Source organism: Mus caroli, unplaced genomic scaffold, assembly GCF_978045245.1.
Source record: "Mus caroli unplaced genomic scaffold, Mus_caroli_1 scaffold_9, whole genome shotgun sequence".
Taxonomy (NCBI): Eukaryota; Metazoa; Chordata; class Mammalia; order Rodentia; family Muridae; genus Mus; species Mus caroli.
The window spans coordinates 41,270,858-41,298,356 of NW_028227264.1; the positions used below are offsets into that span (position 1 = coordinate 41,270,858).

Consider the following 27,499-nt stretch of genomic DNA (forward strand, 5'->3'; position numbering starts at 1 on the left):
CCTCAAGCCTGAGGTGGTAATATTTTAGAAATACTCGAGACCCAGGCAGCTGCAAGGAGGCTATAGTTACAAACTGACACACACAAATGGGACCCTACTCATTTTCAAGACAAAAATCTTTGGCTGGGGAAGGGAGCTATGCAAAGGAGAGAACCACAGTCTTTTAAAGTGTATCTTTTGCACATTAGGCCTGACTCTTACTAAATGAGTTCCTAAGCCCACCCTCACCTGTGATTCTTTAAACATTAGCATCTAACTCTGCTTTGTGCTTGACCCAAAGCAGAACACAGCCAGTGTGCCATTGGAGGTTTGAAGGGACACTGATGAGACAACAGTGGGCACAGCCAAGTTTGGATCCATCAGAGCCCTGACCATTTTTTTCTGCTGCCAGGCTCACCTCCCCATGAAGGACAGCACACTTGGTCGATTTAAGAATAGTTAGGCGCTCTCTTAGGAACTATTTGAAAGCACTAGCTATTAATCCCAAGGCTCGTCTTGTGGTCTGTTTTTGCTCCAATCATTTTAAGTGTAGCATTTTCTAGACAAACTTTAAAATAATCTGGTTTGGGGCCAGAGAGATGATTCCATGGTTAAGAGCACTGTTTGCTCTTCCAGAGGTCTAGTGTTCAATTCCCAGCACCCACACGCAGCTCACAGCCCCCTGTAATTCCACTCTCAGGGAATCCAATGTCTTCTGGCACCCATGAACACTTGCACACATATGGTGCACAGGCATACATGCAGGAAAAACATCTTCACATGTACAAATAATTTTTTAAAAATTTAAACATATTGTCCCCACCCTTTTGTTGACCGTGCAATCACCATTCTGGGTTCACACCTCTTCTTCTCCCCTCCCCCCAACAGTGCTATGGAGATCCAGAAGTCTGAAGAAAAGCGCTACTTTTCTTGCTTGGTACTTAAAGCTGCCATCTGATTGGCCCGTTAAACACAGCCCATGCCCAACTATAAAAACCATCTCTTAAAGCTGGTTTATCTCTTTGTCTGAATGAATTGCCTTTATGCCTTTTGAAGCACTTAACATAATTTACATGCACATAAATGTATCTCCTTGCATCCATCCACATAGAAAGCGCACTAACACAACATCCGAAGGAGGCAAAGAACTCTGTATAGGATGGGGAAGGAGAATAGAGTAGCCTCCCCACCCCTTTAGCAGGATCTCTAAACAGGGGAGCTGGAAAGAGGAGAATTGCTGGTGTGGAGATGAACACCCTGCACACCAGCTAAGTGTTCCACACTGGCCTGTGTGTGGGTCCCTTAGACACCTCTACCTCTTCGCGGGGCTACTGTATGGAAGTAGGCGTGAGTAACTGAGTCATGATGCACAGGTAGCTACTTTCAGTGTGACAAGGGACCTGGCCATCCATCTATTTCCAGGGCCCTTCTGGGCAATGACTTGCTTGTTAATAGTGGGTCAAATGTGTCCTGCTTTCCATTCCTTTGCCTCCTCTCACTTTCTCTTCATGCTGGGGAACTGGGCTGCTCTCCCCAGACCTTCTAGCCTGCCCCTCCACCCCCATACCAGTTTCACTCAGCTGTCCACTTCTGTGACTCCAGCCAGCCTCTTCCCTTGGTCTCAGTGACATTTTCCCATAAGATGGCATCTTCCATACTGTATAAGCTTTGGGAGTTCAGGTGCCCGGATAGTATCTAGCTTGTATCTTCTCTTGTTTTACATTCTGTCACCACAGGACCTCACCGGCTATGGAAGCTTTTTGTATTGTGCTGGTATGGAGGTGAACACCCTGCACACCAGCTAAGTGTTCCACACTGGCCTGTGTGTGGGCCAGTATTTTGTATTGTGTCACTAAAGTAATCATTTAAAGGTATTCGGTAACTGTGGCTTTGTGACATTAGGTCCATGGCAAAAACTGCCAAAAAAAAAAAAAAAAAAAAAACCCACCAAATTCTCATTTTTAGCTCAGTCCCCTTGGAGCAATGAGAAAAAAAATACCCAGTTCCAGATACTGCTGACTAACTATGCAGGATAATCCTTCAGAGGTAAATGGATTCTAAATCTACGGACTCACCATCCCTAAGCAATGAGTGAGCTCATAAAACTTGCTATCTACTCTCACAGGACTGAGTACAGGACTGAGTGGGTCACTCTTGCAAGTGCACCAAATATTTCTCTTGTCTCAATTCAGTTCTGGTACCTCTTCAATGACAAGGTTGTGACTTTGTTCCAAAACACCAACCACCTGGTCACACACTATTCCACCTTCCATCTGAACCTCACTGACATAGTATCTAAAAGTTGCACATTAAGGTCCCTCCCTCTACAAACCCCTGGTTCTAAGGATACAGGCAGCTGGGAGTTAGTTCACTGGATAAGCAATTCTGTGTTTTATCTAGGCACTGTTCTTTCAGAGAGCTGGTGATCACGCCAACTCTGTCCTATATATACTCACCAGTTCCAGGTGGCTCTCAGTGGCTCTTTGTAGCCCTTCCACCCAGAACTATTCCAAGTGCAAACCGAGGGCTAGTACCTTTAATTCAAGTACTGTCACCCAGTGGGTATTTCTAATCATGAAATACTTCAGCAAGCACAGCTCAGGGCCAGCCTAGGGATGGAGAATTCCCACATGTACCAACTTCTTTCCATTCTGTTATAGTTTTTCTTTTCTTTAGAAGTAGGAATCCATGGTTTTAGGTCGACTTTCCTACGCCCTCCAAGAGAGGCTGTTGTCTTGGATTTTTCAGTGTGAGAAACAAATTCACCAATGAGTACATTATCACCTCCTTTTTGGCTTCCCCCGTGAAGCTAACCCTATGCTTTGAAACAGTGGTTTGGGGCTTGTGGCTCTACAACCAGACTAAGCTCCAAGAAGCCCAAATTACGTGAAGCTCCTCCAGCTTTCTTCAAATGCAAAGTGTATCCTCCGCTGCTGAGCAAGGAATGAACATTGTGGAATTTGGACCAGGAACGAAGAGTCACGTGTTCTCTCTACCCATTTCCACAGCTCTAGAAACATGTAAGAGACTGGAGAACCACAGAGCAGAGGGCACTGTGTGGGTCTACTGCCCCAGGAGAGCATAAAGAATGGGGTGAAAGGGTTATTCCTGGTTTTCATTTTTTCCCATTGATTATTTTGTTTAAAATGTTATTTCCCAAGAAAACCAAGGAATGAGGATATTTTCTTTGAATATTTTCAAAGATTTACACATGGTTGCTCTGAACTCCCCGATGTACCATAAATAAGCATAAACTATAGAGATTCTAGTACAAACATCCCTCTGAGTTCATACAGCTGCCCACCAAGCTTCCAGGCATCGGCAAAGGAGGGACAAGTCCATCTACCAGTGGAATTCTGTGTGGGGAGAATAGTTTAGACATACTCAGACATTGTTTTCAGTATTATTTGTGGGGATTTTTTTTTCTAGCTACTGAGGCAGTGGGACTGGGATTCCTAACTTTAAACATTGGCGATTAAAAAGAGTTTACAACCATCTAAAATTCTTTAACTAAACTTAATCAGTTCTGCATATGGGAGAAACATCTGCTGGTTGGAATCATTTGTAACCATACTCACAAACAAGAATGAATAAAGTCGGGAAAGTGGGGACAGAATAATTTCAAAATGGGAGAGGGGGCCTGCAGTCTACAGAGATTGAACAAATGGGTCGAGTTCTTTGAAGGCAGATCTAGTGGCTTTCGGATTTTGAAATGTATTCTAAAAAGTATGGTATGGTACGGTGAAGGTGAAGCAGCTGATTTAGCTAATTTAGGCAGCAAGACCTCCCCAGGGATCATGTCTTTGACCTCCAGTACAGGGATCTGCAGGTCTGCACCATAGCATGTCACCTTTTACATGGGGCTGTGATCCTTGTGCTTGTGTGACAAGCACTTTGCCCACCGAGGCATCTCCACAGCCCTTGCTTTTATTTATTTATTTATTTTTATTCTTTTAATGCTTTCAGTTTGACTTGTTACCAAGGAGTGCTCACTATTAGGGCACAAAGGGTACTCAGCCCTTAGTTAATAGAGTATTTCCAACTCTCCAACCACGAGAGTTCCTGAGAGTTAGAGCAAAGGCAGCACTTTCTGAGCAGGGAACCAGAAGGGCCAGAGAGTGGATTACAGAAGGTGGAGGCTGGGCCCTGAGGTGACACAGGGCCAGCAATTTACTTGGGTGCCCTGCTGACTTGGTCTCCCCTCCTTAAATTCCTTGCCTTGCCTCCTCTCGGCAGCCCTCAAAACCCTGCCTGATTTTCAAGATCTATAATTTCTTGGGAGACTCACAATAAAAAGGACTCTCCAATCACAAGAATTAGGCTATTTGGTACCAGCATCTTCTAGACTTGGCTATTGCCAAGTTAATATTTTTAGTAGTGACGTTGGCCCATGGAAACTACCCTTGTCCAATGGATGACTCTTTCAGAAGCACAGATCACCCAAACAGCCATCCATACAGCTTATGCTTTTAATAGATACTTTAGACACTTATAGGGACTGTCACTGTTCCTGTCCTGGTCTCTTAGCACAGTAATGACAATGAGATCTTTCACCCTCCCATTCTTCCTTGAGTGAGTGAGTGTGTGTGTGTGTGTGTGTATGTGTGTGTGTGTGTGTCAGTGACAAGTCCCAGTGCTTTCTGAAGGTTCTCACTTTTGGGGGGGAGGGGTCACTCAAAGCATTGTCAAGCAGATTAAATTATCTGGGGCGTTTTCAGTTGGCATGCCTTCCAGAAGGCCAAGGCCACTGCCTTCAGACTGAAGACATCGTAGGCTAAAGGAGGAAAGAAGAGTGACATTATCTCTGGTGTTCTGGCCCCACTGGCAAAGCCACCAGCGGGAAAGGAGACCTCAAGGCATGGTGGCCAAGAAATGATTCTCACACTAGCCATTAGCTCTGGTTCAGGGCTTCCACTCTGGCTGTAAGCCAAGTGCTCACGTTCCCACCATGAAAGCAACAGGTTGGTGGGCTCGGATCTTGTAAACGGGGCAAGTCGGTAAGTGGAGGCTCGTTGCTGTGCTTTATAAACTTTGCCTCAAGGTGATAAGATGCTTTTTGTAAACATGGTGACAGAGGGACTAGTGAGCCGATTCTCCTACGGTGCTCGAAAGGAAATTTAGCTTTGGACTTCCACAACTTGGATTTGAATCGAAACTCTGCCCACAGGTTAGATAATCTTGGACAAGTTCCCCAATCCTATTTCTCCACTAGGAGGATGAAGATAGCTGTTTCTTTGGAGATAGCTCCAAAGAAATATTATGGGGAGACACCCAGAAGAGCCTGTATACCCTGTGAAGATACTTGTCCTGCTCCCCTCCCCCAGGCCTCGCACCCCCCCCCCCCCACAGGACGGAGCCAACCTACTTTGCACATTCTTCTGTGTGTCCCCAGCCCAGGGAAGGAGTAGTGTCTAAGTTAAATGCTGGAGGAACACCCATTTCTCTTCTTTCTGTAATGAGTTAATAAACAATGCTTATTATAACAAACCTATGTTTTGGCTTGTTGCCTGCTTGGGTAGATGGAGAGCTCACCCTCTGCGATTGAATGGACAGGCCTGAAGTCAACACCGGATCTGCCACCGACAAGCTCTGACTGAGCAAATATTTCTAAGTCACAGCTTCCTTCTTGGTTAGTATGCTACCGGACGCCTACTCCACTAGGATTGGCAAGAGTCGCTACAGTGGCTCACGTGTGGTCCCTGCCATCTCACAGAACTGTTGGCTCACTGGGTAGTAAGTAGGGTACAGGAGTCATAGGGTACAGAGACATGCCTGCCACTTCATTAAGGTCTACACTAGAAGTGAGACTCATCAACTCAGCCACTGAGTACTCGAAAGGGGGCGTGGTAGGTTGGCCGGAAGGCTAGTTTTTCATTTTAGCCCACAGATATGGTTATCTTGAGAAGCTAGAGTAAGAGTCGTCTGCCAAATGGACTACCAGCTCTAGATGCTCGCCCCCTGATGGGTTACGCAGACATTTCAATACTGCGCTGCAACCTCCTAACTGATTCCTCAAGTAATCGTCCCTCCCATGCCTCCTTTTCCAGTTGGATAAATTAGGTATGAACCCGAAAAGAAGAAAATAGTGTGTCACAAAACAGAGTGTGCCTTCAACTCAGGTTCAAGGGCTTGAGTGATCTTGGCTCTTAACTGTCTCTCGGCTGTAAACTGGTAATGGTGTACTAAATAACACTGCAACTGTCATAGGTATTGGATCAAAACGTCGATGGTACCTGGTCACTCAGAGTGCTCGGAGAAAGCGGTAAGTGACACGATGGGTGCATCTCACCTCCGCCACATACAAACCTTTTTTATTTATTTTTTACTTATTCTGGTTTCTAATTCGGAGGCACCTCCTTTTGAGCGGAGGCTCCAGGTCCTCCGGGCCAGCGCTGAGCATGGGCGAGGAGATGACGCACGGCGTCATGGCAGCCTTCTCCGCGGGTTTTGGCACAGGCTGGATCACGCAGCCGGTCTTGGGCAGCATCCGCAGAGCATAGGCGTGGTCCTCGTCCGCGGGGTTATTGAGGTTCGGGTCCGACTTGTCGCCCCCCGCCAGGGCTTCCTCCCCCATCAGTTTTTTGGTCGCTTCCCCGTCCAGGTGGCAGTTGGAAGCGCAGTTGTTCTCCTTGACGGACTCCAGCTCATTCACCACAGGCTCCTCGGACGACAGTAGCTTTTTGGGAGGGGCCGGGGGCGGCGGCTGCTCCGGCGGGGGCTCCGCGCCCTTGGCCTCGGCCGGGGCGCTGCGGGTGCCGTTCACGATGACGTTGCAGGCGGCAGCTGCCTCGGGGCCCGCGGGGGCGCCCGGGCCGGGGTCGCCGGCGGCGGGCGGGCTGCAGTGGCCGTCCCTGCAGCCGCCGCAGGTCCTGCGCTCCGCGGCTCCCGGCTCGCGCTCCGCCTTGACGTGAGCGTGCAGCGCGCGGTGGATCACGTTGTGCAGCCGGGCTCGGTGGCCCACGGTCAGGTCGATGACGCCGTCCTGCGGGCCGTGCAGCACGCCCGCAAAGCCCGGCTGGCCTCCCGCGCCCGCGGGGCTGCCCGAGCGCCGGGTCAGGTCCACCACCTCCCCACGACCGCGCTCCGCGGGCGCCAGGCTCAGAGCCTGGCCGGAGCTTCCCGGCGGCGAGTCGGCTGACTTGGAAGAGCCCTGCTTGGAGTCCCGCGGGGATAGGGAGCGTCCACCAGCCTTGCCTCCGGCCGCCGATGAGTCTCCCGGGGCGCTCGGAACGAAACTCTCTCCGTTGCTGGAAAATCCGTTGGGGGGCTTGGAATCGTTCACATGGGGAATGGGGATAGGGATAGGGATGGGCACCGGCAGGGGCACTATCACTGGGTACGGCACGAGCAGCGTGGGGGGCGGCACCAGCGGGGCCAGCGACGGCAGCCCGAAGTTCATCATCTGGGGAACCGGCATCGGGCCGTTTGGCATCATGCTTACCGGAGGGAAGGGAAGGCTGGGCAAGGGCGCGCCCGGGGGCGGCGGGGGCAGCAGCCCTGGGGGGTTCCCAGGCATGGTAGGAGTACTTGGGGGGTGGATGTGGGGTGATAGCATAGGCCGGTGCATGGGGCTGGAAGTGGGGCCTAGGTTCCTGGGGCCTCCGGGCGGGGGCCCAATGCCCGGGAGCATGGGGTTGGACAAGGGACTATTGGGGTTGGAGGCGTGGTGCGGTGGCCCGCGGATGAAGGGCGGGCGGATCTGCTGGATAATTTGCTGCTCCATGAAGATGGGCAGGGGCACTGGGCCGCGGTTGGTCATCACCATGGGAGGGCTGCGAGGCGGGACACCCAGTGGAGGTCCGATGCTAGCAGGTGGCTGGACCGAGACGGGAGGGATGCTCGGAGTCTCGCTGATGGGGAGGGACTTGGGCACTGGCGTGGGGATTTTAGTGACAGAGCAGTTGGCAGTGTCAGATGGAGAAACGGTGGTGGACGAGGATGGGCCGGGGCCCTGGCTTTGGCCAGCTGCAGTCACAGGGGAAGGGGCTTTCCTCCGAGCATCTGTTAGCGGGATATTCCAAGAGTCTGGTGTGAGCAGCTGCACCCCGGTGCCTTCTGCTTTACTTTCCATATGAGGGTGGAGTGTGCTGCACAGCCCGGCTGGAAGATTGGCCTGTGTCTCTTTGTAGAAAATGTCCATTTTGTATTGATTGAGACATTTTGCACTGCAGAACTGAAGCCTTCTCTCCCCGTCCCCAAAATCCAGGTATTCTTTTGTGTGCCTTATGTGTTTACACCAGTCACACACCTACAACACAGCAATAGAAATCACAACAGGTAAGATAAGCAACTTTCTTGGGTACATGGCGTTTCATGTTTCACATAAAGGCTCTATTAAACTCTATCATCATTTCCCAAATAAGTTGAAGGGTACCCTTTACAGGGTACATTTCTGAAAGATCTATGAAATAAAGAATTTGCTTTATAAATAGGATCCTCAGAATTAGCAACAACCACATTCTCCACCCACCCCCCCTTTCAAAGATGGCTCTGACAAAATGGAGTACACCTGTCCAGGACACTTACCCAGGGTCCTATGAAGTACGCCTGCCCGGCACACCTGCCCTGCACACCTGCCCTGTACGTATACCTAGGACACCTACTCAGTACACTTGCCTTCATATTTTCACTTGCCTAACAGGCTCATGGAAATACATATCTACATAACGTTGGAGGGAAGGAATCTCCAGGGAGTTCAACAATCAGGCAACATAACCTCTTAAAATTCTCCTTATGTAAAGCCACTGTGCACTGTATCCAATAAAGTGGTTGGAAAGGGTGTGCTGTGCTAACCAATCGCATAAAGCGCTGAACACCGCTATGTCTGGCTTCCAAGGAGAAACTTGGACTTAGTCATGAAGTCTGTGTGAGGTTCAGCTCTCCCAACCCATGATGTTGCAGCAAGCTAGAATTATTTTTTGAGCTGTTTGCCCACTCTTTCTCGGCAGTCTGAATTTTGGTGACATTTCTTGGCAGACAGTCTTATTTAACAACTTTTCAAACACCCAGAGAACACTTTCCAAAAGTTGTTATGGCTTCCACCCCACCCCCTTCGGATCTACTCCTGGCAAAAGAAAGATATCACCAAATTTATTTTAAAGCTGGGCTGCAGAGCTAATTAAAGGCTCAGATGCCTTCCCAATTGGAAATCACTAGACACCAAAGTTCAAAAAATAGTCCGTCTCGGCTTCAGAACCCATTACTTTGGAGAAATTATTGTGATTTCATTAACACATTAATTTTGCAACACCATCAGCTCTCACAGATGGCACAGACATGATCTACAATTCAAATATGACTCTTGTTTGCACAAGTGTCTTCCCTTCGTATGGCATTTTAAACAAGAATTAATATGAGTGATCTTGCCATCGCTATAAACAGATAAACAGATGTCAAAATTTTCAGTAGTTCCTCTAGTCCCTCACTTCTCCTGACAGGATTCTACACACACAATCTTTTTTTTTTTTCCTTTCTCTCTTCCTTCTTTATCTTTCCCATAGCATTCGAGCTGCACAGCTTCAGAGAAGGGATCGCAAAACTCAGCACCATTGTGAGTGTATTGAAACCTTCTCCCTGCAGTTTAGCAATGGCTTCAGTCAGTGCTGGTCTAAGGGAGACCCTGATTTCAGAGTGTTCTACTGCTGTGTTCATGCAGTGTGTTGTGTTTAACCATTGTAAACTGATATGATTAAAAGATACATTTTAATAATGACTGGTCACATAAGCAATGCACAAACAACATATGTTGGGCATTTGATGATGCCTCTCATCTAACTGGCAGCCTCCCTTTCTGTAAACAAGTGGCGACACACTAGCGTGTGATCGTGGGTTCATAGGAGGCAGATGTGGGTCTGCATGTAGAAATCCACTCTTTTCTTCTCAGTGGTTTTTTTTTTTTCATTGATATTTTTGACAGTGTAAGATTGAATAAGATACCCACTTAGGCATGGGCTGGTTTTTGTTTGTCCTTTTAAGATATTTCTAAAAATCTGACATAAGAACACTCTTGAGTGAATTTTGATGAGACTGGAATTCCTGCAACTTGACTACCAAAATTATTGCTACCAGGAGCCATTAAAGTGGTTAAAACATAATTATTCCAATGCTCATGTCTGCTTTCTCTCACCAACAGCATTTTAGGATCCTCCTGGACTCACCGGATATTTGGTTATAAATACATGAAAACTGCTCCACAGAACATGTCAGACCATCCCATGTCTTTTTGTTTTTCAAGACAGGGTTTCTCTGTGTGATAGTCTCAGCAGTCCTGGGATTTGTAGACCAGGCTAGGTTTGAACTCACAGAGATCTGCCTGCTTCTGCCTGCCTAGCACTGAGATGAAAGGAGTGCACCACCATGCCCAGAGACCTTTACATTTCTTATCTAGATTAAGCTTAAGTAAACTGTTGAAAACATGATATTTAAATAACGTTAAAGTGACTACCAGGGACAGTGATGACTTAATTTCATCCTTGGGCATCAGAGAGGCAGGAGAATTTCTGTGAGTTTAAATCCAGTCTGGTGTACATGGTGAGTTCAAGGACAGCTAGGGCTACAAGTGAGCCCCTGTCTCAAAAAAAAAAAAAAGTTAATATGTAAGCATGTAGCATTTACAGTCCACTGTGAAATAAAACTCTCTGCTTCTGTTTTCATAGCATGCATACATAGCAAGCTTAAAATAAAAGCTGTATGTTTGCACTGAGGGACCAAACATACCTTCTCTCTTCATGAACTGAAAAAGAAACATCATCAATGACTTAAACTAATTAAAATAGCGCATGGCTTTTCTGGCGTAGGCCCTTAGGATCTTACTCTCTAACAGTAGGAGGGGAAAGTTTTGTGAAATCATTAATTGGTTTTCAAATTACCAGAATTTCTTTTTTTTCTTTTCTTTTCTTTCACTTTTTCTGGCCTTTAGAGGATTCCTGTTTCCTCAAACAAGACAACTATTTTTCAAGTAGGGTAAAAAAAAAAATCTAAATATAACTTAACAATTCTCCCTTCACGTTTACTAATTGCTAGTAAACAATGCTCATGCGCCATCCTAATGATCAAATAAGGGTTCGCCACTAGATTTCATCCTTCCCCACATAAAAATAATTCCAGACAGCAAAAGCAAAATCCAATTTTCTCGAACTCTTCCATAAAAGCAAAGGTCTAACCCTATCGCTAGTCTTCCTGACGTCTTTGAAAGTGCCTCCATTTGAGCGTGGCCTGACTGTCTTATTTTTGGGGTGCTGTGGATCTGGCTGTACTAAGGCTTTATTTACATTTCAGTTCAGAACACTGACATCAAAATATGGAAAAGCAATTTTTCCAATGAGGCAGAAGATTATTGGAAGGAAAGGAAAAAAAAAAACCTGTCACTTAAGAAATAATGAATCAAGTCTGTCTCTCAGGCCACATCACTGAAGATGAGGTCAATGGATTTATGGAGTAAATGACGACGTCATGTGTGGCAGTAAAACCCAACGCTATTACTCACTCCACATCCAGCTAACAACACTTCTGTAATTAAAGGTTTCATCATAGGAGCCAAGCTGATTATTTAGGCCATGGTAGTTATGTGAAAATACATACTTCACCTCTCTTTAATAAAATAACATTTGCATATGCAAAATCACACAAGCTAAAGGTTTTGTATTGTGCTGTGCCCTTCTTTGGAGACAGATACACATTCTATTAGATCAATATTTTAATTTTTTGAGATCCCCTCAACACTAGGTAAAGAAATCCCAAAATTCCTCAGACATTTTAAGATGAGTCCAAGGAAGTGCCAGAGCTTTGCAATGATTTGTACGATTCTATCCCTGCTTGCTTCTGTTGGAATCTGGCCTGTCTGGTTGCCCTTCTCTCCCTAACGGGTCCCAGATTGGTCCTAGGATGCTGCTGTTTTACATCGCCAATCTGGGGACCAAACAGTCAGCAGAAGCCATTGAGCAGGCCTGCAGAGACGCCAGAGATCACAAGTGCATTGTGGGTCACCAGCTAGACAATAAGACCACAGAGGAGACAAACACGTGTGTTCCCTACAACCCCAGCCTGACGGCCCTGCAGAAGATGGTTCACTTTCCTGAGACTGGTCCAATTCTAACACAAAAGAAGGAACATTTCCTTGGGTCCACTTTGGTGGCAGACTGCCAGGGCAGCACTTAGAGGTTCCCCTGGTCTGCTGGCTTCACTCCTTTCCTGTGAAATACATGTGTGGTGACCTGCTCTGCTCCACTGCTCAAAAGACAGGGCTTTAGCAAAACTCTCCCTTGCTCATGATACCGGCGCCCTGGTATCAAGGCACGACTTGGGGTTCCTATGACTTCTTCAAAGCTCTGGGAAGAAAGCAAGCTATTCGTGTTGGCAACCGAGACTTCTTTTTCACTTTAGTGTCCAAGGTCCGAACCACAGTATATAAGCCACTAGGTTACGCCATGGTACAGTATATACGTTCTTCTGGGCTAAGGAGGTTTGGGCGACTCGGGGGAGGGGCAGGGCTTCTAATTAACACATTAATCAGCTGTCAGCTGAGGGAGTAAAGGTCATCCTTTAATGGAACCCACCGCTGCTTTCTGAGTGAGAATCTGGCATCAGGCAATATTTAATGAAATTCTTTTGCTGAAATCTGTCTTCTCTGGGTAACGATGGTTTGCAGCAACAAAACAGCAAAAAACATATTAGCTTCTCCTTGAACGCCATCAACAACTTGAAAGTAACCCCCTCCCCCAACCCCCCTACGCTTCTGACTTTCCACTAAGATGACACCAGCTCTGTACTTTAGTTCAGCGAGTCAGACTGCATTTTGTCACAGGGAGGTGAGGCTCCAGGCCTTGGCAGGTTAAATGTGACATTGCTCTTAAGAGTCCAAGCCATCTCACAGACCTGTGAGCTCATTCCAGGGGGAAGTGCGGAAGAACAGAGATGCAGCTTAGGTCCTCAAGCTTTTAAAGGCTTTGAAGTCTCATCCTACCTGAAGGCTATCACCTCATAACATGAGTGGAGGGTCTTAGGTTGGACACCTGTTTACCCCTCTGATGGAATGCCCACACCTTCTTTGTGGTCTTGACACTACCTCCAGGAGGACCCAGACTCCCGGGACAACAAGGATGCTACAAAAATCACATAAAATGTGGGAAGGAGTTGGTACTGACTTCTCAGCCTCAGTTTCTCCATCTGGGAAATGGAACTAACAATAGTAAAACTGTGTGCCAAGTCAGCTTGTTATGGTCTATCTTTTAAAACTCCAGTCTGCCCAGGTGAAACGGCAGTGATTGTTTTTCTACAACTTGTACGTCTTTGGAAGAAGGCAAGGCATGTTTCTGGCTCGACAAGCCAGTGTTTCTCACAGACACCTGCCCTCACCCTGCTGCCCAGGAGTTTCTGTCCTAGGGGTGACAGAGGGGCCCTCTGCAGTGACAAGAAAGGCAGCTGATGGATCTTTGTGCCAGCTGCTCAGCATCCTGAGGAGCCTCCATTCTGTGCCACCTGAGCTCCGCTCTAGAGCCAGGATCTAATTCAGGAAAAGCTTGACGAAGCTGCCTGGCTGCCTGGCAGTGAGTGGCAGAACCATTGCAATGAGTGATTCCTCCTGTTTGAGGAGTGGAAGCCATAAACTGAGCTATTCATGTTTTATTAAAAAGCCGAGCGGATGGACTATTACTGGACTCATTACGTGGCACAACTGTCTCCCAGAAGAAGGGCCAGAGACACAGTACAGATAGATGCCTGAGCCAAATGGACCCCACCCTGCTGTGTCTGAAGGAGGGAGAGGCCACCACAGGTGGAGCAGGTGGCGAAGTTTCCCCACAAACTGGAAGTGGGCATGAGGAAGGAGAAAGATGCGTTGAGGACGGGCAGACCTTGGAGGAGCCTGGAGAGGGATTTAGGAAGAAGGGGAGGGGCCTTTATGGAAGAGCAATTCGGGAAGAAGTTCATTGTCAAACTAAGAAGGTTCTGTAGGGTGGCTTGATAGTCCTGTCTGCCTTTTCCCCACTTTCCCACCTCCCTCAGGGATCTGCCCCAGGGACCAGGCCAGGCCTTTGGCAGCCACTGAAAACACACACGGTATGTAAGTTTCTCACTGAGGTTTTTCTATTGTAACAGGGATGCTTTTTGGCCCCTCTGAGGTTCAGTGGGGCTGTAAGGTCCACAAAGCAGATCACAAACATCCCTGGTCTGCAGGACCGTGGTGAGCTCTGGCCAGTGGCTCATGACCCAGCCAAACCTCTGCTTCTATAGCCAGTGCAGAAGACGGAGTCCTGCCCTGTGCTCAGGGGCCAAAGGGCCATCCTGACCGCCACAGGTGTAATCCAGAAGAAGGCAGCTTCCCGTGGGTCTGAGAGCTGATGGGTCACAAGGACTCTGCTCGTCTTCACAGAAGGAATTGTGCCGATGGTAACAAATTCAGGCGAACATGGAAAGACCTGAAGAATCATGGTCTTCCTGGCACCAGATCCCTGCCTCTCTGCGTCCCAGTAATGCAGCCATGAGAGGACCCAGAAGGGAGCTGAAATCTGTGAGAGCCAACTTGAACCTAAGGGACTATCTCCAGCCTTCAGCCCCAGTGCACCAAGGACGATGGATGCTCATCTGTGTACAGAGGCTATCTTGTGCACTGCATGCATGCATCTCTTGTCAATAAAAAAATCAACAAACAAACAAACAAACAAACAAGACACTATGTCCTATAGGGAAGGGTACAATAGGATGTGGGACATCTGCAGGGAGAAAGGATTCTGGGAGAGAGCTGGGCACTGGAGGATTTGCCCCAAGACAGAAAAGAAGACAGTTGTATGAAACGGGGGGTTGGGGAGGGGGTACCAGGCAACCAACCACGTGGCAAGACATAGAATAAAATAAACGAATACTAAAGCTATGAGCAGATAGTAGAATGAGCCTAGCTATAAAGCCTTTGTATTTGTAAGGATATTTGAGTCACAGGGTTGTTATTTCTGGAAACGGGGTGAAGCTTACAGTACACACCCCATCACATATCTGTAAAACAAGGCCATTAGTATGGGCAGTACTGTCAGGGGACAGGTGCACAAGGAAAACAGAGGCCAGCAAGTGACTGCAAGCAGAAAACACTCTGCGCATATCAGAGGGCAGAATCCCACTCAACTCCCTTGTCACGCCGCGGCTCTGCCACCTTCTCCACTGTTAACTCCAGGTGGAGCAGCCACCACCTGCCCTGAGATATTTTGTGTATCATGTAATCCACTTGACACATTCACTAGTGAACCTTGACTGACAGCCGTTCTGCCTTGGGCACTGTGGGAGGGAGAAGGAAGGGCCTCATCAACTGGTCTCCTGTGGGAATGGGAAGGGCGGGATATTAGTTTTACTGGGCCATCATTGCTGCCGACCGAACCTTTAGAAAATGCTTGTGTTTATTCAAACGGAAAAACCAAGGTATGCTCAAGAAGGCCCTGGGCTGTGGAACTGGGCAAGAATCAGAGTTAGCAACGGGGAAAACTCAGCTTCTCCCTGCAGTGTCTGCCCACCCAGCCACACAAGGTCACAAGGTCTATGCTGAACTAACGGCTTGAAACTAAAAACTATCCTTTATGTTTTATTCCCTTAGCACCAAACTTGCGCCTGCTTCGACAAAACACCATAACCGGAAAGCAAGTTGGGTTTATTCAGCTTACACTTCCACATGGCTGTTCATCACTAAAGGAAGTCAGGGCAGAACTCAAACAGGGCAGGAACCTCGTATCTGCTTTTAAACCCATGTCTTCTGATGCATATCTAGCTATTGTCAGGTTAGGTGACTGCTTCATGTATTCCAAATAGATTCTTGGATTTCTCTTCAAATGTTACCCCCAGGCCTGATTCTTTCTCACTCCCTGTCTTCTACATGTCTGCTTGGATACTTGAAAGTTCATGACTTATGATTGTAGGAGTGTTCTCTCCCTGCCTGGGCCATCCCTGTATACTGGGGAGCCTATCCATATGATGTAATAAAGGAGAAGCACAGAGAGCCTGGAGTTGTAGCTCAGGGCGAGAGCTCTTATCCAGTATCCTCGGAGCTCCAAGTCCCTGGACTGCATGTGTGGCATACACAAGGCCCTGGAGTTTATCCTCAGCATAGCAGCGGGGGGTGGGGGGGTGGGGGGGGGTGGGGGGGAGGATGAGAATATAGAAGGATGGGAGGAAGAGAGGGAGGGAGGGAGGGAGGGAAGGAAAGAAAGAAAGAACTGGTCTCTGGGCTGTATGCTGACTGCTTTTGTGTGTTAACTTGACACAAACTAGAGTCATCAGAGAGGAAGGAGCCTCAGCAGAGAAAAATACCTCCATGAGATCCAGCTATAAAGTATTTTCCCAATTAATGACCAATGGGGGAGGGCCCAGCCCACTATGGGTGTTGCCATGCCTGGGCTGCTGGTCCAGAGTCTATGAGAAAGCAGGCTGAGCAAGCCATGATGAGCAAAGCCAATAAGCAGCACTCCTCCACGGCCTCTACATCAGTTCCTGCCTCCAGGTTCCTGCCCTGTTTGAGTTCCTGTCCTGACTTTCTTTAGTGATAAACAGCAATGTGGAAGTAAGACGAATAAACCCTACTTGATTTTTGGTCATAGTGTTCTGCCGAAGCCATAGAAACCCTAAGACAGGCTATAACTCACTTCATTTCTTCCTGCATGTAGACTCTATTAGAAAATGGCAGAAGTCATATCTCAGAATAAGTGGGTTTTAGCTCCACAACAGAGCACACTGTTTGAGAAAAGCTGTTGTTATCAGCAACATCTGAAGCAATTTTCCCCCTCTAGAGACATGAATTTGCCATTTGGCCTCTGCCTTAGCAATGAAAGTATTTCCTAAATGCATGGAAAACAATGTATGTGCTTTATGACAGCCGTATCTCACGGCTGGTATTCTGATGTTTGTTTTTCATAACGAGAATTTAGAGGCTATTTCTTTTTTTTGTTTTTTTTTTGTTTTTCGAGACAGGGTTTCTCTGTGTAGCCCTGGCTGTCCTGGCACTCACTTTGTAGACCAGGCTGACCTCGAACTCAGAAATCCGCCTGCCTCTGCCTCCCGAGTGCTGGGATTAAAGGCGTGTGCCACCACGCCCAGCTCTAGAGGCTATTTCTAATCTATTGACCTTGAGGCTTTCAGTTAAGTTATCATCCTCAGTTCTAATGACAAACTTCTTTCCCTTTCCCCGTTTTCACATGAGAAATCAAAGGCCCAGAGAGAGGATGTGCTTTCCGAAGCTCTCTGTCCTGAAGAGTGGGTCCAGGACTCCCAGCTGGAACTACCCCGGTCCTTCTACCAGCCTGCTGGATTCTCCCAGAACCCCTGCTCAGCTAATCTCTTTTTCTTTCAAGGACACACTGTGGATCGTTCAGTGATACACTGTAGCGATTCTGGAGCTGAGCACTGGGCCCTCTGCTCCAGAGTCAGAAATCCTCTCCCAGCGTTGAAAAGTGGGATGCACCATCTCTCCCATTCATCGCGGAGGAGCAAAGATGATGCAAAGGTAAATATATACCGATCTCACAGATGCACTCTGCCCATGTCTCTGCCCAGCAAAGGGTTCATGGCTGCCTTTGTGGCGTTACTCCCACCCTTTCAGCAGAGAGAACAATCTCTTAATGGTTGTAGGGCCAAATTCACCTTTCTTTGGGGGCGAGGGGAGGGTGCAGGGGAAAGCTTTCCCAAGCAATAGAGAAAGTGCCTGCTTTGTCCCGCATCCCGTTTATCCCCAAGATGGCTGACACTTCCTTTCCATCTGCATACCGGAAGTCCCACCCTCCATCTAGAAGAATGGTGGTCCAGGAAAGGGCTCCCCCTCGATGCTGCCCTGCCATCTCAGCGCCATGCACAAGGCGTAGGAAGAAATCTCAAGTGTGTTTCAGAGAGAACCATATTTTCATCAGGGTGGAACATCCCATCCCCTCTCTCCTTTGTTCCCACTTTACTTCTAGTGCCTGCTAGAGAGTTTGCACCAAGCATTCCACAACCACTTCCACTTCAAGCTACTCTGTGAATGCCCCCTTTTATTTCCCTAATCCTGTCTTTGCTTCTACTTAAGGGTGGAGCCTGCCAGGCCCTGTGCTTCCTGATTTTTACCTACCTGTGAGCTGGGAATGCCATCACAAGTGTCTTAGCTTTAACCTTGGTCTCAATGGGGTCTCTGGGTTTCACTTTCAGGCTCCTAAGCCTTCCTTACTCTGGGTTGATAAAGATACTGGACGCCATTTGTTTGCTCATGTCTTGGCTCTGATTGGTGAAGAACTGGCCCTTACTGGACCCTTTCCAACTCTCCATTCCTCCTAGTTCACTGCCTTTATCACACAATTCTTAAGATTTATTGAGATAGTTTCTTGTCTCTCTCCCATCTTGTTTTGATTTTATGTGTATGAGTGCTTGCCTGCATGCCATGTCTCTGGAGGTCAGAAGCAGATGTCAGATCCCTTGGGAACAGAGTTTAAAGTTGCCCTGTGGGTGCTGGGCACCGAATCTGTGTCTTCTACAAGAGCAGCAAGTGCCCCAGACCGCTGAGCCAACTTTTCAGTCCCTCGTCTGATGTTTCCTTGATGAGAAATTTTGATTCTCTCAGGGTGATCTTCCCAGGTTTTACCCATCACATTGGGCATCTCATGGTGCACTTGGGAAGCAGCAGGGTCTGATCGCTCCTGTCCTACCCAACCTTGGGGGACTTCTTCTGTACCCAGGAGCCCCGTTCCTATGTTCAAGATAGGCTATGAGGACCAAAACAAATGGCGCACATAAAAGCACTCTAAAAGCAATAAATAAGTGAATAAATAAATAAAGTGCCATATAGAGGATTTTATTATAAATGTAAGTGCCCTTACATCCTATTTCTGTCTTCTCACTATTCTTCTATTGAATCCATCCCATAAAAACAAAGAGAAAACTCCAGTAGTATAGATTTTCCTGTAATGTGTACTTCAAAGAAAAAAAAAAAAAACATGCCACAAAACACAACCAAGAAACCCAAATCTGCAGAACCCCTGACCCTCATTCTCTGCTGTTCCCAGTGGCTGTGCGGAATTTGACAGAGATGTAATTGCCGTAATGAGGAGGTTTTCAGGCCAGGCTGTGGTCTTGAGTTCACTGTGGATGTTTTAGCCTAAGGCTCAGCTGCAGGCCAGCACCAGTCACCCAGGCCAGATCTACCAAGAGAGTTCCTTATGCTCAGCCACACACAAACGTGACATTTATGTTGTCTGGTGCACTCTGCTAAAAATTCAGAACACCCAGGATGCTGTACTTACACACCTGGGAAGAAGGAATAATTTGAGTTCCCTATTGTCTTATCTTTTTTTACTAATTAACCCCCATGCGATAGCAACTGAGTAGTGAGTGGAGCCGGGCGGGCAGGCGGGACTGCTGTGGATTTTTTCAGCTCCACGCGTTGGTCCCTTTGTCTCCCCTGCTTGGGGACTTTGGTTTGCTTCCACTTTTGTTCTGTGAATTTAGCCATTCCGCAGTGCAGCTGCCAGGTTGAAAACACCCACAGGCTCTCGCTCCTGCACTGAGTATCCTGCACATTCTCATTAGCACATCCTAGGTAACCTCAACCTAATCTGCTCATCTGGGCAAAGTCCTTGGTGGCAGGGGTGATGCGAAGCAAGCCAGACGCATACGATTTGTGTACATTAAAACACAACTGTTATTTATACAGCCCCTCCTGATAACTTCAAATAGCTCAGAGACACTATGACAATCTACTCACCAGAAGTCTGTGAAGAGACAGGTAGCCAGATAGCATCTCTTGTTTTAGCAATAAGCAAAGGAGGGCTGGCAACAGTGATGTGTTGCCGGCAGTTGGGTGAGAGCCCTTTTACAACACCTGTAAGATTAACCATATCATCTGTTGACCTCCTCTGAAAGGAGACGCTCTAATGCAGACTGGACTCCCCAAAGGAGAAATGAGCATGACAGAGATGCCTAGCCTAAACAGCCTATGCAACTAGTAAGATACACACAAAAAAAAAATCATCGGAGAGATAATCTGAAAACGTGAGGCTGGGTTTCTCCTTCAGAGCTTAGTATCTAGGGAAGTGAAAGAATCCAATAGAGCCTTTGTAAGTAAGCCTTTGGAACAGGTCAGCGTGTACAGAAGAGGAGAGGCATAGGAAGAAGAAAGGAAACACATTGCCTGCCAACTACCTGTAAGTCAGCTCAGGACCGTTGCAGTCTGACTACCCACTAGGGCTCTGGCCCCTGGTCACAATGGACTGGATGTCTAAGAGAGCACAATTTAATGAACCAGTAAGATTTTCTTTTGGGGAAGTTTGAAGTGAAGATAACACCATGAGACTAAGAAGGGTGGGGACAGAGGTCACTGTCACTGGGCCAGGAGCCATCGAGAGCAAGGCAGGAAGTACAGGACAGAAGAGGTCATGAGTCACAGTGGGCAGACGGTTGCTGAAGTGGCTGGAGCTGAGCCTCCTCTTAAATCTGGAAGCACTCCCTAGAGATGAGAAGAGCTCCCAGTTGCCAGCTGACAAGCACTGTGGTACCTGCCATCTCTGAAGCCAGAATCACAGCCCAGACTCCAGGAAGGCGAGTGGCATAGCTATTACATCTGAGCAGCGTGTGGCGCCTCTTACTAGAAAACCTCTATGCCTTTGCATGACCGAGATCCAATACAACTTGACTTCCTGACTTAATCCGGAGCTCCTGGCACCTTTTTGACCACTCACGCCTTAACTCCATTTCCTGAAGAGCTCCATGAGAATCACCACCTGACCCTGTTCTACTCAACAAAGGACTGTGTGGTCACGCAAGCTGGGAAACGGTGCCCAGCCCACGTCCCTCTTTGGAGACACTTAGTGCACAGTCCCATGCTTAAGCTTCTGAGACGCGCTGAAGAAGGGAAATGTGTTGAACTTCATTCAGCCTGAGTAGCTCTGACTTTTTTTTTCTAGTAGGACCAGGCAGGGGGAAAAAAATAAACAAAGTTGGGAAAACGCCACTTCAGTGATCCGATTGCCTTTAAGATGTGGCCTATTTTCCTTTAAATAAAGCTTCATTTTGCAGCGCTGGGGCGCTAGACTCTAGTAGATCAGGCTGTGTGCACGGAGAGGGCTCAGTACACACCTGTCAGCTGTGTGTGAACGGCAGGAGAAAGGAAAGGTGATTTTCACGCTTGGCTCTTCTACAAGTAAGTCAGCAAGCTCTGTCCTGCCAGGAATCAAGGTTACTCATGTCCTCCTGGCACTTTTCTCTCGGGCCCCAGGGCCCCGCCCCTTCTGGGACCGGCTTCCTGTGCTCACAGAGACCAAGGCCATATTGCATTTCACCCTGTGGTCTCAGCTTCTGCAGTCACGACAAACTCAATTTCTGTCTCCTTAGTTCTAGTTGCCCTACACGGCCCATACCCTCCACAGGATGTCACAAATACTGTTACCTACCATATGACCTTCTGCGTCCTGAGGTGCCATCCCGGAGCATTTTAGGTGCCACCAGTGAGCTTTCCACACGGCAGAGGCAGTCAGGAGCATTTCACAAGGCAGGAGTCCTGCACACACTGCTCCGGCTCACTGGCAACCTCAAAGGCATATATCAATATTTCCCTATTTCTACACAAAGAGACTGCCATGTCTGTCTGGGTGAATAAAACCATAGAATTAAAGAACTCCCTGGCTCAAGCAGACTCGCTGGCACACTGATTTAAAACTGAGTTTGGCCTATCTCCTTGCTCTATGTATCTGACTCACCGAACATTTTTTTTTTCTGTTGCTTTGGCCTGCCTCTGACCTAGGTCTCTGGGCAAGTTCATCCATCAGGGAGCCAGAAGATCTATCCTCTGAAGAGAGGACACGGTGACCAGGTACCCCAAAACAAAGTAAAATTTTGCATAAGGTGCTGGACTTAAACCCTGAGCCCCGTGTATGGTAGGCAAGTGTCCCACCACTGAGCGCCATCCTCAGACAGGTATGAGAATTCGGCCTCATGCTAGCATCACATAACACATCTCTCATGGTCTGATGCATCCAAAAGGTGCATAGTAACCAGACCCCCAAGCCTTACCAGTTGGAGTAACTCCAGTTCTCTTCTGCTCCCTCTTAACATTGTACAGTTATTTGCTGACCAGTTAAAAAGTGTTACGATGATTCTCTAATGAGAAAGCCTAGAACTTCCTAGGCTGGCCGTGTCTGTGCCACTGGACACTTTGGGAGGGAGGCCCTGGCTCTGGCCCTTGGGTAGTCACAGTGAGCTATAGAGTAAGCAAGCATCACAGCTAATTGAGCTCTGTGCTGAGCACCAGTGAGAGATGAGTTTGCATCGGAATTCCATTATGGGTTTTTAATAATTAAACATTACATGTTTGGAACCTCATTCTTCTGTATTACTTTTTAAAATATTAATCTATTTACATCAGCTGGACTTCCCGCAGCTTGACACGCAGTAAACGGGAGTCACACTGAGATAGACAACTGTGTTCTTAGTGTAAGACATCTTTGGTGCTTGCTCACAGTAAATGTAACACTAACCCTCTCAACCCGATTCCGTGTGATAATTACTCCGCCTTTGAGAAGGGGGGGCTTGCTCCGTTTCCCTAACGTTCTCCCGAATCCCCCAGCACTGCACTGGAATTTTAAATTGGCAAGAATCCAAATTAATCTTATTGTGAGAGTTCTATAATGTCCTTTAAGGTCACAGGGTCACCCGCCCTCTTCGGAATCCAGGCTAGGATATGAATGCACATGGTGTGTAAGAGTTCCCTTGGATGTCACCCCACACTGTGATGAGACCGAAGTATAAAACTTCAGAGCCCGGGAGCACACAGGAAAAGCTCATTAACAATGACCCTGCTTCCTCACAGTGCCCCGAGCCTCCAGAAATTCTCCTTGATACTCACAAGCAACTTCCTTCTGGGTGAACAATGTGGTGTCCCCCACCCCCACCCCCCGACCCGGCCTTCCTCCCTCTGTTTTATCACCACTGTCAGGACTCTAGCACTAGCAATGATCTCAGGTGCTCCTGGAGTAACCCTCTCTCTGTGGCTCAGAGCTTCTCCGGCCTGCTCCACTCTCTCCTAGCTCAAAGCCAGATGCAAATTGGGTCCAGAAAATGGCCCTAGAGGTCTGAGCAAGGTTTAATAATCAAGGGCTGACTCAACCAAAGGGCAGGGAGAGTTGGTTACTCGGGAGACGGCAGACCCCAGTGTTTGCATCCGAGCTCATGCCCTGGTGGACAGCTCCAGAAATCAATCTGACTTATTTCCATATAAGAACTGTACCCTCTCTTTGGGGGGCGGGGGGGGGGGGGAAGGGAACAAAGCTAGCAGCGGCACAGACCAGCCATGATACCCGGCCTTTTAAAAAAGCAAAAGACCATTTTTATTAATGGAAAAGGATTCAATGTAGGAAATTATATGGGAGATATACCCACTATAGAAAGAGCCTCCTCAGCTGCCCACCCCCGTGAACATGGAGGAAAGCTGGTGTACTGACAATCTTCTCCCAGTGTCCACGTGACTTTCTATTGTTCCATCTCTCGGTGTTGGCATGGTGTGTGCTAAATACTTCATAGGTCAATGCTATTGTCTCTAAAAAGGAAGCCTGGGTCTCTGCTCCCAATCCAAGCAATGCATAGTACCCAAGGCTAGCCCAGGGAGCCATAGGTCCTGAGATATGGCAGACGGTCTCAGGACCTGGGTATCTCCTACTCCATGAAAGAGCTCGCCATACAGACTTGACTTCAGAAAAGACAAGACAGTTTCTGGAGTAGAAAGAAAAGCCCTGTCTTTATGGTGGGTTCCACAAGTCTGAGCAACACCTGAGCCTCTCCTCCATGGCTAACAAGTAGGCAGCCTCAAGCTAGCTTGATTCAGGCACCTTTGTTCTCAGACTCCATGCCCTTCTTCTCTCAGAGGCCAGTCCTGGGGTGATTTGCCCCTCTGCGGGTCCTCTGAGGGGCAGACTAACAAAGACTCAGGCTTTTTTCATCCCAGCACAGGCAGAAACTCCCCTCCCACAGCGGGTTTTTCCCCTTGGAGAACACACTATGATTCCCAGTTTGGAGAAAAGAACAAAAAAATGGCTCCAGGTAGGAGGGGGTCATTCAGAGGAGGGTTGCCCACGGAGCTCCCCCACCTCCGGCAGTAAGACAGACTGGAGGCAAGTGGGGAGAGCTAAGCTGCCCCTTTTCCTGTTCCCCAAATGGCCCTGGTTGCCTTAAGGAGGTTACCTCAGGCTTTGTCCTTCTGATTAGCTAGTGGCTTGGAAAATGCAGAATAACAATCCCTAGAAAATACCCAAAAGCTTAAGAAGTCTATCGGAAGTACCCACCGCCTCTTCTTTAGCTTTAGTCCATTACTCCCACCCTAATTATATCCTTTGGTTTTGACTTAAATAAATTCCTTCCTTCCTTAGTATTTACATTTTCGGATGTCTGATGACCACCAACCAGCCACCTAACCCCTCTGGCCTCACTGGTGTAGACTGTATAGTACATAAAGACAACACAGGGTCGCCCTGGGTGCCTCAGACACCCCATATTCAAGCTGGGACTTTCCCCTTTTGTTGGCATCTAAGACCTTGTGTGTAGAGGATTCCCTTTTGACCGGCCTTCCTCCTTTCCCTTCCTCCCTCTTTTTCTCCCTCTCCCTCCTTCCATCTTTCTCTCCCTCCCTTCCCCCTCCCTCCCTCCTTCCCTCCTCCCTTCCCTCTTTCTTCCTCCCTCCCTCCCTCCCTCCCTCCCTTCCTTCCTTCTATTTCTCGGACAGGGTTTCATGGATCTCAGGCTGGCCTCAAATGTACTATGTAGCCCTGAATGACTCACCCCCCTCCCTGTACTGAGTACTGGGCTTACAGGCATGTGCTACCAAGCCAGGTTTATGTGATACTAGGGGTCAAAAGCAGGGCTTGCTGCTTAAAAATAATAAATCTACTGGCTGGGTCACATCCCCAGCCCAGAGCAGGCTGTGAGGAATTTTGTTTTTGTTTTTTTGAGACATGGTTTTTCTGTGTGTGGTACTTGAACTCTATAGACCAAGGCTGGCCTCAAACTCAGAGATCTGCCTGCCTCTGCCTCCCAAGTGCTGGAATTAAAGGAGTGTGCCACCAAACCTGCTGGATGTGAGGTTTTAAAAAAATTCTTGGCATAGCAACGGAAATGTTAATAGGTCGGAAACAACCATGCTTATTATCAGGAATCACCTGAAATGTTGCCCCCCTTGAGAAATACACCAGTAGATATATCTCCAAGGAGTCATTAACTAGGTATTTCTGATTCCATCATTAATGCTTCGTGTTTCGTTTTGTTTTTAAGGCAGTGCATACTTAAAAAGCTAGACAGACCACTATCCAATGCCCTTTTGACACTGGCTTTTCATTCATCAAATAACACCTCAGCAATTTTTGGAGGCCCCAGCGTCCTAAGGCCTTGAAGCTCATCTGGCGCTAGGGAGTCCTCCAACTTTCAGTCGGTACAGGAGCTCAAATACTTGGCTCATCACCCAACTGAGATACTTCTACAAATGGCAAGCTCACTACACGTGATCTATGTGTATTGTGATCTTGTCTGCAAACAGCTGACATGAGTACTGCCTTCCTGAAACCCCAACTCACAGCCTGTTCTCCACCCCAACCTCCAGGGGCATCGCCTCCTCCATAGATCTAAAATAGGTGTGTGCTTCCTTGTGACTTTTATCCTGGGGTAGGAGCATCTGCAGAGGCTTCTACATCTTAAGGTATCACAACATAAGACCAAGTATGGTCTGGGACCCTCATGCCTATCTTCCACACTTAACATGAGGTGAGACAATGAAACACAACGACCTCTGACCCTGCATCTCACGGCTCACAGAAGCTGAGTCTGCAGGAGAGTCTGCGGGCTGAGTGTGGTCACTGAGAGCCTTCCCTTTCCTCCTTCTCAGCGTGAGTCTGCCTTTAAACAGGTCTTTAGCTTGGGATGACGCTCAGTAGCATTCACAACGCTCTGGGTTTGATCCTCTGCACTAGAAAATTATTAAGCTATTAAATTATTACATTTTCAGGAGTCCCAGATTAAACCTTCAGATACCCCAAAGAAGCAGTATTTTAAGCCCCCAGCACCCCCCCCATGAACTGACTTACTCAGCAACTTATATTTGAATTTAGATTCTAATCTTTGTCATTTCCTCCAGAAAAGTTATTTAATCTGCCCAAACAGAGGGAGTTACTTAAAACAGTGAGTGGTTCTCAACCTGTGGGTTACAACCTCTTTGGGGGTTTGAATGACCTTCTCACAGGGCTGTCTAAGTCCATTGGAAAACATAGATGTTTACATTACAGTTCATAACAATAACAAAAATACAGTCATAAAGTAGTAACAAAAATAATTTTATGGTTGGGGGTCACAACACTTTAATACAGGATCTGTATTAAAGAGTCCCAGCATTAGGAAGGTTGAGAACAACTGACTTAAAAGAAGCTAATTCATCTTAGACATTTAAAAGCATCAGTCATCTATTTTAGCCAAATGTTCAAAACTTCTAGAAAATGTTTTTTAATCCCCAGGACCTCTACAGTTCTGAGGAATTAGTCCTGGCTTCTCTAGATAAGAGTCTTGCGGGAGTCAGGGCTTAGGTCCGGCAAGCCTGGTCAAAACAATCAGATAAGGACTTTTTTGTTTTTGTTTTGAGGCCGGGACTCACTATGTAGCCCTGGCTAGCCTCGAACTCACTATGTAAAGTAGACCAGGCTGGCCTCAAATTCACTGCGATCCACCTGCCTCCCTCCTAGGATTATGTATTCTCTAATCAGTGTCTTTATGCTATCACCATGGGATATTTTGAGGCACCACTCTTGAAATAAAGTCTAAATAAGACCTCGAAGGTAGGTCTCTCCCGTTCTGAGAGGCTTTTCCCCCCTGCAGATTCTCTGAGAACCTCCTAGAAATTGCAACGGTTGCTTCCAGTAACCACACTGTATGTAAGTGGCCCTAACCCTGACCCTAGCTGGGACAGAGGAGCCACACACAGCAGCATAGAGTACAGCTCTGGGCCAAGGCCCTCCATAACAGAGTGTGCCCCAGTCCCCTAGAGAGCATGTTACACTGCAGAGTGCTGCTCTCTGCCTGCAGTGTGCCATTAACCCCTGCTTGGAATAGCCAAAAGGTGGAAACAACCCAAGTGTCCATCAGTAGCTAACAGGGAAGATGTGGTATGTCCATACAGTGAATATTATTCAATCATAAAAAGGACCAGAATGCTCATTTGTGACATAATATAGTTGAATGTTGAAAATATACCAGTGTGAACTAAGTACAAAGGAGTACACATGATCTCACTTGTATGAAATATCTAGAAGACTCAGGCAAACTCCCAGGGTAAACAGAAGTTATCAGGGGCTGAAGGCTTGGGGAGAAATGTGCTTTTGCTTACTGATTGTTTAGGGTGATGACAGAATTTTGGCAACAGAGACTGATGACGGTCCCACTATACTGAGATGCCATCAGACTGCATGCTTAAAATGGCAAATACTACGCTGCATACATTTAGCATACTTAACCCCAAATCCCCCCTAGCCCTACCTCCAAGTCTCCTAGCCCTGTCTCCTAAATA

At 47.5% G+C, this 27,499-nt stretch overlaps 1 protein-coding gene across 2 annotated transcripts in view; it reads right to left on the bottom strand.

Moving 5' to 3' along the window:
• The window catches only part of Sobp (sine oculis binding protein homolog), a 173,449-nt gene that overhangs the window by 11,222 nt on the left and 134,728 nt on the right, over positions 1-27,499 (bottom strand). For both annotated transcript variants that reach the window (XM_085842803.1, XM_085842802.1), the window contains one exon: positions 6,286-8,227. In XM_085842803.1, the coding sequence (XP_085698929.1) occupies positions 6,302-8,227 (1,926 nt within the window). In that variant the 3' untranslated portion in view covers positions 6,286-6,301. The remainder of the gene's footprint in view (positions 1-6,285; positions 8,228-27,499) is intronic.